The 15,241-nt window shown below is 36.0% G+C and overlaps 1 protein-coding gene across 1 annotated transcript in view; it reads right to left on the reverse strand.

Annotated features, from left to right (window-relative positions):
- The window catches only part of ANGPT1 (angiopoietin 1), a 159,559-nt gene that overhangs the window by 44,229 nt on the left and 100,089 nt on the right, over positions 1 to 15,241 (reverse strand). Inside the window, exons 5-6 of the mRNA XM_061373389.1 lie at positions 10,026 to 10,153; positions 4,838 to 4,939 (exon numbers count right to left, since the gene is read on the reverse strand). Of these exons, the coding sequence (XP_061229373.1) occupies positions 4,838 to 4,939; positions 10,026 to 10,153 (230 nt within the window). The remainder of the gene's footprint in view (positions 1 to 4,837; positions 4,940 to 10,025; positions 10,154 to 15,241) is intronic.

The following is a 15,241-nucleotide window of genomic DNA, read 5'->3' on the forward strand; positions in this document are numbered from 1 at the left end:
ATCAGGGATTTGAATCTCTGCCCCATAATCTGCCTAAATACCCCAAGCATCAAACTTTATAGATTGCTTTTTTTCTCTCTTGCTTTGGCTCACCTGCTACTCTGAGTAGTTTAAGAAGAACAGAAGGTGGCTCACACCAGGGTCAAAATGTTACAGTGCTAATTTTACATGTTAGCCCCAAAGTGAAGAGCTCCTCTAGTGAGTCCCAGATGGAACAGATCAGGCAGGAGATACTCATCCCTGAAGAAAAAACTGTTCCATGATGAAAGCACACAACTATCAATTGGTAACACCTCTGAGACAATTCTACTAAATGTTTGAATACCTGATTCGTGAAACAACCTCTTAAAATCTCGTCTGGCTCTTGTAAAGTAGCATTTCCATCTTCTGTTTAAAAAGTATCTTTAATAGCATTAATCTTTCTCATGGTGCTCTGCTACAGGATGCTAGCATAATTAAGCTGAATCATGATATCATTACATAAAATGTATTAGGTTTTATATGTATGGCATGCCTTCCATGGTTATATTAAGAGCCTTTGGAAGATCACATGAGTCCAAGTGGCATACATTGATGTTGTTAAATTGAAACACTTGTGGCAGAACAGGCACAAGTATATAGCCATGTGTCAACACAAGTCTTGAAACTGATGTTATCCAGTTATATTTGCATAGGGAAGACCGTGCTGAGTATCACACATTTAAAACACAACTGTGCTCCAACACTAAACTGTGTATAATTTTACATCCAAAAATATGTCCCAAAATAAAGATGCTTCCTTTTGTGGTAACACCTTCTCTGGTGCCTAATCTAGTGATCTAAAGCCCTCTGAAACAAATATTGTTTCATTCTTGCTCTCTGAGGTCATACTGTTGAAATGCACACTGTAGATTAAGCCTTGCTCAGTACCAAGTTTCATGCACATGCTTTCAGAAAACTGCTTTGATATCATGTCTGTCTCCACTGGACATGCTGGATTTAGATCTCAGGAGAAGCAAAGTACATGCTGGCTCTTTTTATGACACTGATGAAAGTGACAATTATCTGAGTAACTGTTGCAATCAGAAATGACTTTTTATTAAACTAGCATGACATGTCATCCTTTATCACAGAGGGGTGGGTCTCCATGAAAGGCGTTACTCACACAATATCTTAATACACATTCCAGTCACCAAAAATCATTTCCTTATATCCAAATTACTTGGTAAATATTTGAAAGAAGCAAAGTATTTCCATGTCATCTATCCCAGTCCCTTGAAGTAAATGATTTTTTTCAGATGTAACTAACTCATGACATTGAAGTGTACTGTCGTTAGAAATGTATTTGTGGTTATATGTCACAAAGTTATTCATGTCTGAAGTGTGCTATTTTATCCCCTTGTACTCACATAATTCACTCTCATTTTATGTTGCTTATTTAAGCAACATAATTCAATACTGCCACTCCCAACTTGTCTTGTTTGTTTACGGCACAGAAGGAACATGCCTTCTGTCTTTTCCAAGGACATGCATTCTCTAGTTTTTGCCTTTCTCACAGGTCCATCCTGTCCTCAAATCCTTCCTTTTGCAGGAAGGGCTATGTCGATGCTGCAACCTCATTTAAAACATTCTTCAGACTACAGGCAGGGAAAGAACATGAAACTGTTTCTGCAGAAGAAATTCTGAGATATTCCTCTAGCTCTTTATCTATCTATCTAGCTAGATGGTTGTAGTACACACAGTGTTATGAAAGCTTTCCACCTTCCACAACACTTTCTGTATTACTTTCCTATTCCCAAGTTATCTTCAAAATAGCTCCTCATGTTCTTTGAACCAACAATTCTTTCCCTCAAAACAGGCTTTGTAAGCCATAAAGGAAAGGAAAAGCTGTGAAGACATGCTTTGAACAACCTCTGCTTCTCTGCTAAGCAGAAGAAAGCAAAACAGAATAACCCATGTGCTAATGATAAAATCTCAGCTCTGAATTCAAGGCAGTGCTGTCTGAAAATCCAGTTACCTAACTATCAGGAACAGCTTTATCTTTGTATAATTATATATCTTTGCCCCGGGGGGGGGGGGATCCTTCTTCACAGGCAAACAATCTGGGGGTAATAAGAGTGAAGATGAAAATCTATATCAATATCAGATCAATCAACAAACACATGCACATTAAGTGTAATTTTTTTTTTGTTTTGCTTATATTTCTTTGAGTTACTGTTTGTGACAAAATAATAGATTACTTGAATATATCTGAAGCCATAATCAGTGGAGGAAACTACTAATTGTCATAAAACCACAGGCCTGTTCATAGCTAGGAATCTGTAGCTGGCATATATATATCTACATATACACATTTTCCACATGCCAATAAAAGTGCGTTTTCTTTAGTCTAAATGCAAAAGTTTGTCATGTATGATGATCCAAAATATGAGCTTTTCATAAACTCATTCAATCTGGAATAGTCACAGGAAGAGCAGAGTTACTACCTTCAGATCTGTTTGATAGTATTTGAGTTCTTATTTGAAAAATACAGGAATGTGGCAAATATATCAATAATATTAGATTACCGTGAATGCAAGAACTTAGAAAATTTTTGGCCATATCAATGCATAACATAGCTTAAATACTTATTATACGGAAAATTATCTAAAATTAATTCAGAATAGCTAGTTTTAACAAAACCAAGTTAAGATAATGTTTCCACAATATGAGCATTCAAATTATGAGCAAATTTATTTTTTCTGTCAAGAACATTCTTCTCAGCCAAGCCACATGGTTTATGTAATTTTTGTTTAAAGAAAAACACATTTGAAGTTGTTTTCCACTAAAATAATGGAATAAGAATCATGAGGCTTATACAAACATATTTAAAATGTGCCTTGCTCATTTGTATGCAATTGGCCTCTCACTTGAAAAGAAAGTGAATAATCTAACGTGACTGGAAGGAGTTGGAGCTCTATCCGTAGTTGTTTGATTCTTCAAGTGTTTGGAGAGAAAAAAGAGTATGCGCACACTTTGTAAATGGACAAAACTTCAACAGAAAAACAGCCATCACCAATTAATGTTACAAAAGGAAACAGCACAACAGTTTGAGTTTTTGTCTCTTTTCTCAGGTCAAGCACAATGCTAATTGTGAGGACCTATTTTGAAAAAGAAAAAAGTGCAAGTTAGTATTGCTACTGAAGCAATATAGAGTTTAGAGTCAGGAAAGGTAGGCAGAAAGAATACTAACAAAACTGAAACCTGGAACTGAAACCTTCACAAGATAAATTAAAATAAGACTTAAAACAGATGTAGACCATAAAAGGAATTAAAAGGCCATATTCTGAAACAGGAGCTAGACACTTTGCAAATAAAAATTAAATATAAATAACATCTGGAAGTTTTCAGAATGAACTGGGAGAGTGTGTTTAGAAATAAAACCTTTGTTGGAATGGTAGCTCTTTCTATTAATAATTCAAGTACATCTATATGCCCAAATACCAGCTTGCAGTTTGCAGGACTTGCAAGGACTGGTGAGGCAAAAACATGAGGTGACCAGCAACCTGACTGTCATAAATTAGGAGGTCTTCCAGGAAAAGGGTGGGACCTATGTCCAAACTAGAGTTTACTCAGAGGTGAACTCCGTGAGGTATATGAAAAAGTAAAAACCCTCAAGCCTTGAAGGAAATCAAAGACTTACAGTCTGAAGAGATCAATCTGTCTTTTAGGTAAGCAAAAGACACAGATAATTTTAAAGGTCTGAGGAAGCCCTCAATAAACTTGTCCCCCGAAAAGCCGAGTTTCCTGCTAAATTAAACCATTACAAATTACGAAATATATTACATCCTCTGGTTATCCATAGTAGCAGAGACCTGACCCAGATGGTTAGTTTTTATCCCTATAATTTATGCTTTCAAGTAATACGAAAATATTGAAAAGGAAGCATCCATTAAATCCAAAATGACTTTTTACTTCAATAATCTAATAGTGTACTTATTTCTGAAATTGTATGTTCTGTAACAGAACTTTTTCCCAAAGAAATTTTTACTGAATTAAAATTGTTTTTATATTTAAACATTTTATATCCTCTCTTCATTTAGTGCCTTCTGAAAACTGCTGGAAGAAAGATTATCCCCTTCCAGGCTAATAACACAGTTCTGAAAACTTTACTGGGAATGTCACTGAAATCCAAACCAGTCCTCAGGGACTCAAAAAAAGGAGCTCCATCAGAAAGTCTGAGCATGCAGCAAATGAAAAATTCAGAAGTTATTTAGATTGGAGCAATTTTTTTTATCTTTTTTTTAATTGGCAGCAAAAAAAAAGAGCCAGCTGAAGTCATGTCATCTGTAATTTGGTAAGTTATTTATTTTCTTTTAATCCTTTTCAAAGTATCAACATTTCCAATACATTCGCTTGATTGGCAGACGTGTTGTATGACTTGGGATAAACCCCAATAAAACTTTTCACTTCTATCTGAGATGCTCCAAGTTTTGAAGGAGTCCCCCTCAGCTGGGAATATCCATACATTAGGAAAACCAGCACATGCTTATTACCCCTTAATGTCACAGCAGGTCAAAACTTCAGAAGGACAGACAGCAATATTATTTAGTGCATATGCCTGGGCCTGGCTTCACTTTAATTTCGGTAACTGATCTGAAAGAGTCCCTAAGTCATGGGAAATAATACCCAACTAACTGAGCAAAAAGAATATGGTTTTCAAAAGTAACAGACACGACAAAAGGTAGCTCATGAAAGACTACAGGACCACACCACATCACTGTAGGCAGACTATCTATCTGTTTAAGTTTACAGGACGTACTATTTGAAATCTAACACGTCTACAAAATGTACGACTATTCCACATTCTTCACCTTACCATTTTGTATTCTTTCCAGCTTTTTTGAAAATCCAGACTTCCATCTTCTCGGTGCTGTATAACCGTCCACCCTCCTCCAGCAATTTCCATATTGCAAAAGACCTATGCAGTAATTAAAATAAAATTAAAAAATTAACACAAACAAAACTTGCCTTGGAATTCTGTAATCTTAAGGGGGAAAAAGTAGAGAAAGAACTATTTGTGAATAACAGAACTAAGGAAGCCTATTTTCTTATGGATTCATGCCTATGCCCTTGATGTTATCTTCAATCACTTGATTACAACCAGAGCTCTCCTTGTGTTCAGTGTAATTCTCTAAATGTTTGCTTTCAAGTACATTACTCAAGAACATCTCTCCATCATCTCCCTCTGCATCCTCAGCTTTCCTCTTCACATTACCTCTGTGCTCCTTTTCTATTTTTTCTGCAGTATCCCTAAAATCACTCACTTCCTCTTAACAAACAAGAGTGTTTCAGTGATAGTAATGTTTTCTATTTAACAGAGTGTCATTCTGTCTAAGAAAGAATCTTCAGGAATTCTTACAGAAAATACACGTTCAGGAAGTTCAAAATATAGCACAGATTATATTATTATATTTTGCTTTGAATTATAACAATAATAATCAAAATGGATATTTAATTTTCATTCAGTTTTATTCTTCTTACATTATCCTTTCAAAAATAAAGAGGATAAATGATTAAAAAAGTGCAATTACTGCTTATTAATTCACATTTCTTGGAATATGGCAAGTGGTAGTATTAATTTTTGTTCCTATTTTTGTATGACACTTGATTTCAAGATCCATTTCTCAGTGTAACTTGCTCAACAAATTTTCCCTGATTTTCATTCCCATGCACTGATCAGTGCCATATTGGCACTACAACTATCCTAAATTCAATTTGCCTGTGCTGTTGAAATGTTATTTCTCTCCTTATAAGTAAGACATCAATATGAAGAGGGTTGAAGAGTTACCACCTATCAGCTTAGCTTTCGTCATTTGCATTAAGAGTTGATCCATTCAGGACTGCTCTGTAATTGAAAGCTTTAAGTTGCTTTGCCAAATTGAAGGTTACTATTCAATTACATAAAAATTCATTCCTCAGTTGACTAAAGAACAATATTCTACCCTCAGGCAAAGCAAGTCCAAATCTTTCTTACTCATAAGCATTGTTTTAGTCATCCTGTGCAAGTGCTCTTGTTTTAATTTGCTGCAGGCATGCAGAGTGAAGTTCCCGTGTAGGTATAGGAAGGAAACAGAATACCGAACAGTGCAAACATGTGAACTTGATCAAGGGTCAACACAAGAAAACCCACAATTTGCTAGACATACATTTTGGCCCTATTCCTCCTTCAGGAAAGACACTGTGAGTCAAAACATTTATCTACAGGATTTAATTTCTTTAGTCTGATTTAGAGTGAGAATTTCTAAATGATGGATTTACTCTATAAGTCATTTCAAGCTCCCATGAATCCACTGCCAATTTTTAAAGCATTAAATCCTCAACTGCATTAAGACTAGTCATTTTAAAGATGTGCACAAACAAATGATAGGTTTTTCATACTAAAATATAACAAAATACCTATAAAAAGGCTTTGATGCTTTCTGAATATTATAGCAAATTAAAATTGAAGACTGCACAATGAAAAATTTATCAGCAGTCCATTATTCACAAGCCATCACTGTGTGGTCTGGCACTTTCCACACTGGTAGACATAAACACCTGCCATATTAAGAAGAGTGCCAAGCTGATTATAGATGTTCAGTGTGGGTAGCTCTAGCCAGCAAATGTCCTGGACTGGCTTCTGTCCCAGACAAAGTCATGGCACTCAGCCATTAAACACCTTTTAACATGTTCTGCTATTTAACCCTCTACCAAAAAAGAAAAGGATGAAGAAACGTGACTTTGAATTTGTATTCATCTCTAGATTCTGAGTTTATTGTCAATAAAATAACCTGATACAGGTTAAAAGAGCACCTAAAGCACTGCACTCTTGTCCTTCGTTAGATGCAAATTTTAAGGGAAAAGTACTCAAGCTCCTAAAAGGTAAGTATGGGATTATTTATACATATTTTAGATTTATCACTAGTTTACATTTTGGTATGAAGCAACAAGCTCAAGACCATGCCATTTGACATTCAGGCCACGTGTCTCTGCTGCGCAGGAGCCTGAAGTTAAACCATGTAGGGATGAGAGTTTCCACAGTATATGGGGCTAGCATACATTTAATGTTTTAAAGCTCTGGAAGATATGCTCAGAGACACCATCAATGACAATTTGTTAGGATGTCCACAGGCAGGAAGCAGAGGGGAAGGAGTGAAGCTGCATTCACGACAGCAGTGGGATTGCTTTTGCAGAACACAAAAAACCCATATATATAACCCCCACCAGCAATTATAATATTACATTTTCAATGCACTGCACCGAGAAGTTTTTAGAAGTTATGCCTGTCAGGGCATTAGGGGAGACAGCAGGAGAGTCAAATACATTGATCCAAGGAAAGATACAGGGATTCTGTGTGTGCTCAGACCAGTCCTTCTGGCCTACTTTATATCCTGAAGGTGATACGGTATGTCCAGCTCCAAAATGGTGACAACCTCTCTCCCATTGCTCCTCTGCTCATTTCAGCCTGGTAATTGAAACCACGTCTGCAGGGGACTGAAAGGACTCTTCTTGCCTTTGCTCTCACTATGGCCTAGGGACAATTATTTGTCAACACCACTAGGCATTGCGCGCACACACATATCCAAGTAAGCCAATTAATTAGCTTAATAAACCTACTTTTTTTCTCTTCCCATCTCAAAATATGGAATATTATTAAGATTCTTTTAAGCACAAATGAATCACTTATTTTTGATGCAGGGGTGGAAGACTAATAAACTAAATTAATGAACTTATGAAGCTGGGAGTATGAAAGAAAAAGTGCAATCTAAATTTGTATGCGTATCTAACTCCATATAAACAGTAAGGAGCTGGAAGCACAGAGAATAATTTTCTATGACTATATGACGGTTAAATCAGCAGGAAAAAAAAAAAGGAACTGACAGTAACATATGTATATATGACAAAGAGATACCCTCTATTGGATGCCACGATTCTAGTAACTATCCCTCAGGAAATGTAAAAGAAAATTAAGGTATATTTTTGTGACCTGAAATATAAAATTACTATAAATGAGACAGCTGCCAGTGGTTGCTTTACAGATGATAACAATATATTAGGCCTCTTAAAACATGTCAGGATTGTGCAATGCATTGTGGTAATCCAGATAAACAAGCTGGTTTTAAACAAGAGGATATGTCTGCATGAAGTACCTGTCAGGATATTAGATTGGGATCCAGATCAATCTAACTGTGTCAGCATGGTGCTACCTCTGGGCTAATTATTACTAGCACAGTGCTGCACTCATGTGATTTTGAAGCTACCTCAGCTGAAGCTGGTTCAGCTATCTCTGCACAGCACTAACTTGCAGACTGTTAATGCGATATTAATGTCTGAAAAACCGCCTGTTAAAGCAATCACATTCCTCACTTTAACATGAATGTGCCCAGGATCAGCTCTTGCTGTGTTACCACTAGGGCAAGAAAGAAACAGGTGGTAGCAGAAATGCCCTCAGCACACACGCACTTTCCCACATTTTCTTGCTAAAATTGGAATCCTCCAGGAAAAAAATAAGGCAATGATATCAGCTGAATTGTGTTGCCTGTATTAATTGATAGCAGTGTCTGCAAACAGGATAGAGCAGAAACACTGGGTGTCTTCCACAGTGTCGCAGTCCTTATATTACTGGTGAAGTAGGTTAAAGTAAATACATCAAAGCATAAGTGACACAGTGTGTTCAGATAGCCACTGTTTTTCATTGCAACCCAGCATTTGGGAATGGCTTATGAGCTTTAATAAAGCTAAAAAAAAACATTGCCAGCTTGCAATTCAATTTGGACTTTGAAGTTTCATCTCTGTTTGGAATGGAATAGATTCTACAGAACTGCTTATATTGTTCTTGTCCTGTTCAGTAATGCTTAATGAAGTGTCTGTATTTTATGTCTTGTCAATTATATTTCTGTTCACATTCACCAGATTTATATTAATCTTTGCCCATAGCACTCTCTCATCCCAATTCTACTGATATTATAATGAACTCTGATTCCTTAGTAAAATATAATATTCGACCTTTACAGGCTTCAGAAGGCCTCTAATAAAACCAAATTAAGCTTAGAAATATGCTTTACATGTCTTAACAACATCATAAAATGACTACAGACAATAATATTGGTAATATTTGTTATTGTTTTATTCTGTTTGCAGTATCACCATTTTATTCAGTAAGAATAAATTCACCAGATAGATGTGGTTCCCTCTCTCCTGTTCAGCCCAGTTTCTGGACACCATCATATTTTCCTCTCCCAGGTAATCAGCTCTTATCCTTCTGGGGGGCTGGACCTAATAGTGACCGATCAGAAGGACAGCCAACATTCCTTCACATATAAATTAGGCTTAGTTTACTCTCTCATGTTCCTAGCTTCAGGTGCCTTAGCAACCAGAGCCTTCCAAAAAACCAGTCTCATTTACAGACTAATGTTTCATTTTTATCAAAAAAAAAACCTCCTCCCAGATACCTTTTTCTTTTTTTCTTACTTTTTTTTTTTTTTTTTTTGTTTTGAGAAGGGTAGGATTATATATGCTTGGTCATTTCAAACACTGCTAACATTCAGCATTCTTTACAGCCAAAACCACTCTCCCCTGCTCCCTACAAGAGAAACAGGATTTTTTTAAATCTTTATCTTTAAAAACTGCTCATCCTGTTATTGCTTTCCCTGTGTTACCAGAGAATCCCTCCCATCATCTTCCTCATTACAGCACTTTACTAATACTCTTCTAAACTTTATCGTAGATTTATCTGCAGCCATAGTTTGATACAAGTGAACCTGCCAAGTGGGAGGAAGTGAGTCAGTTATCAAGTGTATGTTGCAACTGAGGAAGGATTCTCTGTCAGGAAGAAAGAAGAATGTCTGGAATAATAGTTTACCATTTTTTTCACTCTAATGTATTTTTTTCAATATCAAATACAGCCCCAGCTATTTATACTATAAAATAGTTTGCAGAATGAGAACTTCAATAAAGTCTCCAAAAGTTCCTTTACAGCCAAGCAACATCATACTAACAAATAAGAAAATAAAACAAGTATTTACCTTTTTAGGATCTGAGACATTGTTTATATAAATAGTGTAGACCCCACTTTTGTTAAAACCAGATTGGTATACATCCGCACAGTCTCTGAAAGGCTTTTCTTCTTCTTTTTTTACATTTTTTAGTAAAACTGCAAAAAAAAAAAAAAAAAAAGGAAAAAAACATGGTAAGTTACAATAGCAATCTTAAGTGTTTCTGCATCAAAGGAAGTCTGCTCTTACACACTGTATTCCCCTTAAACATGCACACTAATAACTGTACTGCAGTTGTTACACAGTGCATTTAGTAAATTCTGTTAAAGTACTAATATGAAACTTGCAGGCAGATGGCAGAGTAGGCACCAGCAAAAGTGAAGTCATTATGTAAATAGATAAACAGAGCATCCTGTCTACACAGAACATTCCTTCTGACTGCAAAGGTCTGTGTCTCTGACTCAAGCTGTACCTGGGAGGTGCCAAAGAATATCCCAGAGATGGCACATGGAGGTGGAAAACTTGTTCAGTTTTGCAATCTGACACAGATGTGAGCATGGATCTGCTAAGGCAGCAATGTAGAACCATGGAAGGAGGGGCTTGTGCCCTCCTTCATGAGGTACTGCCTTTGAGCAGCCTATGGACTAGGGGCAACGGACCTGTTTGTTTATTTTTTTTTCAGAGATTTAATTATTTTCATATCTACATTTATAAAAGTTGCTAGATACAATCAGTGGAAAAAATTAGAAAAATCAGTGCTACTGAAGTCTGCTGTTTAGATCCATAACTTATTTAATTCATTTTTGGTCCAGAACAGGAGAAAAATTAATAGTAGAATACCAGTGTAGACCTTGATCTTGTGTATTGCAGAAAGACCAGATATATGAATCTAGGTAGAGAAATCAGAAAGGTAAGATGTTTGAGGATCCCAGTCTTGAAGAACCAAGAGATTCCCTGTGGAAGGAGTAACATCTGAATGTGTTCCTTCACTTTCACAGACAAAAGTAGCGTGACCCACATGGTACTGAAGGATATGACTTTATTCCACCAACACATACTTTAAGCACATCAGTATTCCCATGGAAATCCATCAGTCTACTCAGATTCTTAAAGTTAAACATGTCCTTAAGTGCTGTGCAGTGCCCCGTCCAGCACTTCATTAATCCCTACAATAAGGAAATAATATTTAAGTTCTCCACAAACACTCTTTCTTATTTTTGGCTTGAAAGTGTGAGTTATAGGTACAAAATGAACTATGACTTACTCACTTTCAGTAAAGTAGCCTGTGCTGCAAAAGTCGTGCTTAATGACAACTGTGTGCAAAAAAGCAACAGCATAACATGTGGGACTATCTGTGCCTTAAGATCGTATGAAAAAATGCCAAGGATTTGCAGACTGAAATATCTCCCTTTGAACACATCAAAACAGTATTTTAGGCAAATTCCTGCCAACTGTCAGATCAACTGGCATGAATACCATTTCATGAAAGTTAAAAGTTTTATCTTGATGATTTTGTAAAAAGGTGAAAATAGAAAAATAGTGGGAAAACAAATTCTGAACTGTAAGATTATCCTGCCCTCTAGGTCAGAATTTTAGAGATATGATACTCTTTTTTCCCTTTTATGTGTTTTATTTTGTCCCTTTAAAATTTGATTTTAACAAAAACAAAACAACACAACCTCTTACTCCTGCCTTTCCATGTATTTGCTGCATATTATTACTTTTATCCAACATCATAAATGAAAATCAAACTTGGTTCAAATATCTGCATATGAGCTTCAATTGGAAAATCTGTGGCTTTGAGAATTGGCCACATTTGGAAAAGGTAGTGCTGGCAATGCAGTAGGTGACAGTATTTCCATGAGGTGGCAGGCAGTGAGGTCCTCAGCAAAGTATGCATTAACAATGCACTCACAAAGATGCCGTTTTAAGGATAAGACATAGAAACGAGGCCTTCAGGATTTGTGTTAATTAAAGATTTCATGTTACTTTCTTGTAAGCAGATGGTGTTAATATCAGTGGCCAAAGTCCAATTTGAATAATTACTTGGGGTTGGAGCCAAAGCCTAGAGGAGTTAAAGCAAAGCTTCTCATTGATTTCAGGGGGGTTTATATTAGATCCATTCTTCCTGGCCTGAATTTTTGTAATGCTGTTGTTTCAACTGCAGGCACCAGTATCTCCTGTCTAAAACATGTATTTAATTGTGCAGAGGCAGAGTGTTCATTTCCTTGAGTCTTAAAGTACTTATTTTTTAATATCTGAATATAGAGAGATTATCTTACCTCTATTTAACTGTTATACACACATTAAAACCCATTTGGAAATAACTACTTAACAGTCAATCAAGGAAGTTTGAATTTGGTTCCTTTTAAACTGAAAGTTAGACCAAAAAAAAAAAAAAAACAGGCAAAAAGCATGACTTTACCCTAAATTTCATGTTATTTCAATTTTAAGCAAGGTAAGATTCTGATTTAAGTCATTAGAATTAGATTTGAAAATAATTTTTATAGGGAGATGGATCTCCATGAAGCATACTTAAAAATATTTTTTTCCTATGTTTAAAGACTAGAAAAACCCCACAATAAAACTGCTGTTGTGGTAAGAGATGAAGGTGGCAAGCACAGACAGATGCCCATAGGTATGCCTAGTTCCTTCCAGCCTTCCTCTCAGTATCAAACATTTGAAATACCTGAGATCACAGACAGCAGATGTGTTATTTTTCTACACACTAAGCAACCCGACACCCTTCTTTTACAGCAGTGGGTTTTATTCAGTGAACCACTGTAGCCAGAATATGGTTTCCTTGGGTTCCTCTCACCCTCTCTCAGGAGCTGGTGCTCCCAGCTGGAAGAAAAGCTCAGCTCCTTATGAAGGAGCTGAACCATTACAGAATTACAGATTGCAGCATGGCATATTAAGCATAACCAGCACAAAGTTTAGTTTTTCTTAATACATCAGACTGTAATTTGCAAGAACAACCCAAAGTTATCAGAAAATTAATACTCAGGAATGTTACTAGTTCTTTTAGTGCAAACTATGTTTTTTCTAAGGTTTCCTGTTGTTTTCATAACTTAATATTCCATACAATTTCCAAACCACTTCTACCTACTATAGCTCCAGACTGTTTTTTCTATAAGGTTTCATAGACCTTGAATCCTTTATACATTAAGTGAAGTTCCTGAATGATGCATTGGCTCACATATGGTAGGTGTGTAAATACAATTAAAAAAAAAAACACACCAACAACAAGAAAAAACCCAAGGCTCAAAAACTTAGTTCTAAAACAAAATACGTTCCATTATGTTTCTTTGTTCAGCTTCAAGTTCTTAACTGACTTTACAGAGATTTCTAATGTTAGTTATGCTGTTTTCAAAAGCACTTATGCCAAAGTTTTATGTACCTGAAGAAAAGGATAAGTCTATGTCAAGAAAAATAATATTATCAGTTTTTAAACCTCATGGTCAGCCAAAATTTGGATCCCTGGAGGGATTTTTGATTGCCTTTTCTGGATGAATAAACTGGTGGTGAAGTCATGCTCCTTTGAAGCAATGATGTCTATGTGGAAAAACCTGCTTTTCTGAACAGGAGAATTAACAAGAAAAATTAAGTTCTTCTCTCACTGAACTTTCAAAAGTTAATTTTTAGCCCAATAACTTTCTCCTTGGGCTATGCTACTTGTGTTTCCCTCCTTTATGAATTATTTATTTCAATTATCACTCTTTCAGCTGTTTCTTTTCCTTGATGTCCTGTATGAGTCTGCCCAAGTGTTCTGCTACTCCTACTAACAGGGTATTAACCTTCAGTACAAAGCTAATGTGGGTGTCTGAGGCTGTAGTCTCTTCAGATTTCTTAGAAAAGGTTACTGACACTTGCAAGTGAGAGAGTTCAGAGATGCAGGGCTTTTTCCTAAAACAATAGCCAGGGAAATCCCTTAACTGTTAGTTGTGTGTACCTCTGTATATGCTGAGACTATTTTTCTGCTATCAGTTATGAAAATAAATCAATAGTAAATTAATTTACTATTTCCTAAGACAGATGAAGGATGTCTGCTTTTCTGCCTGGGTCTGAAGAAATACAAACTGGCTACCAAGAATATATAGCTTCTGAAGTATTTAGTAATCTACAGTTCTCCTCCCGGTAATATGAAATTTAAAACATACAATATCTATTTTTTTCCTTAGCTGTATGAAAATTATCTAATCTCATGTCTACTAGAAAAAAAATACTTAAGAAATAACATGCTTATTCTTAAATTGAGACTTTCTAATTACTTTTGAGAAAATGAAGCGATTATTTCATTGCTTTTCAAGTCCCCATCAGATACTGAGTAAATGAATAAGGCAGTTTGTAACCAGGAAAGAATGTTAAACTGCAGTTCATTATGTTGACTGAATCAATAAAATCACATTCATATTTACTAAATTATTTAATATCTGAACTGTCATGTTTGTGAAATCGGTTGAGGCTGAGTTAATCAAGAGAGTCTTATGTCCTTCAGCGATATTGCCAGGAAATAAAAAGCAGCTCTTGGGTTTTTTGTTTCCCTGATAGTGACTTATTTGGACAGATATGCAGAGATTTCTGTAGTGTCTCAGTGAATGATTATATTTTCATTGTTTTAATGTTTTATTTACATCATTCTGATTTTCTTATAGGATTTAATAGGCACTATACATACCAAAAGACACTTCAAAAATATCTTCATGCTTTTGAAACCAGAAAGGAAATGTTTCTCTCCATATTGGCAAACATAATTGACCTAAATTTCAGCTGCTCTGTCAAAAGCATCTGAGGCGAAAATTTCTGTCCCCAGATGAGTAACTTCAAAAAAAATCAGAAAAGAGGTTGTAAATTGATGTGTTTTACCTACAGCTGTAGCATTCCGGGACAGGTCATTCAAGGACCACCAAATGGCATTCTTTAGATCCAGACTGCAAATAAATTTTGCCTTGATCTTGTCAGGGATCAGATGCATTGTGAGGAATCCAACATTTCTACAGGAGACCCTGTAACTCTGACCTCTTTCTCAGCCATTTGGGTGCAGCTGCTGTGCACCCTCACGGTTCCAGTTATAATGGCAAATAGTGCCTGGCTCACAAAGAATCAAGGCAGGAACAGTTTGCTAATGTTATCAAAAGGATGTCAGTCAAATATTCCCAGTGAGGAGGCCTGGAATAGGGACTTCACATGTATATATATTCCTAGTCTTAGCAGCAGGAGCCACAAACATATCTGACAGAGAAAGG

This window comes from Neopsephotus bourkii, unplaced genomic scaffold, assembly GCF_033783945.1.
Source record: "Neopsephotus bourkii isolate Nb327-2 ecotype Australia unplaced genomic scaffold, CSIRO-AGI_Nbou_v1 NB_1630, whole genome shotgun sequence".
NCBI lineage: Eukaryota > Metazoa > Chordata > Aves > Psittaciformes > Psittacidae > Neopsephotus > Neopsephotus bourkii.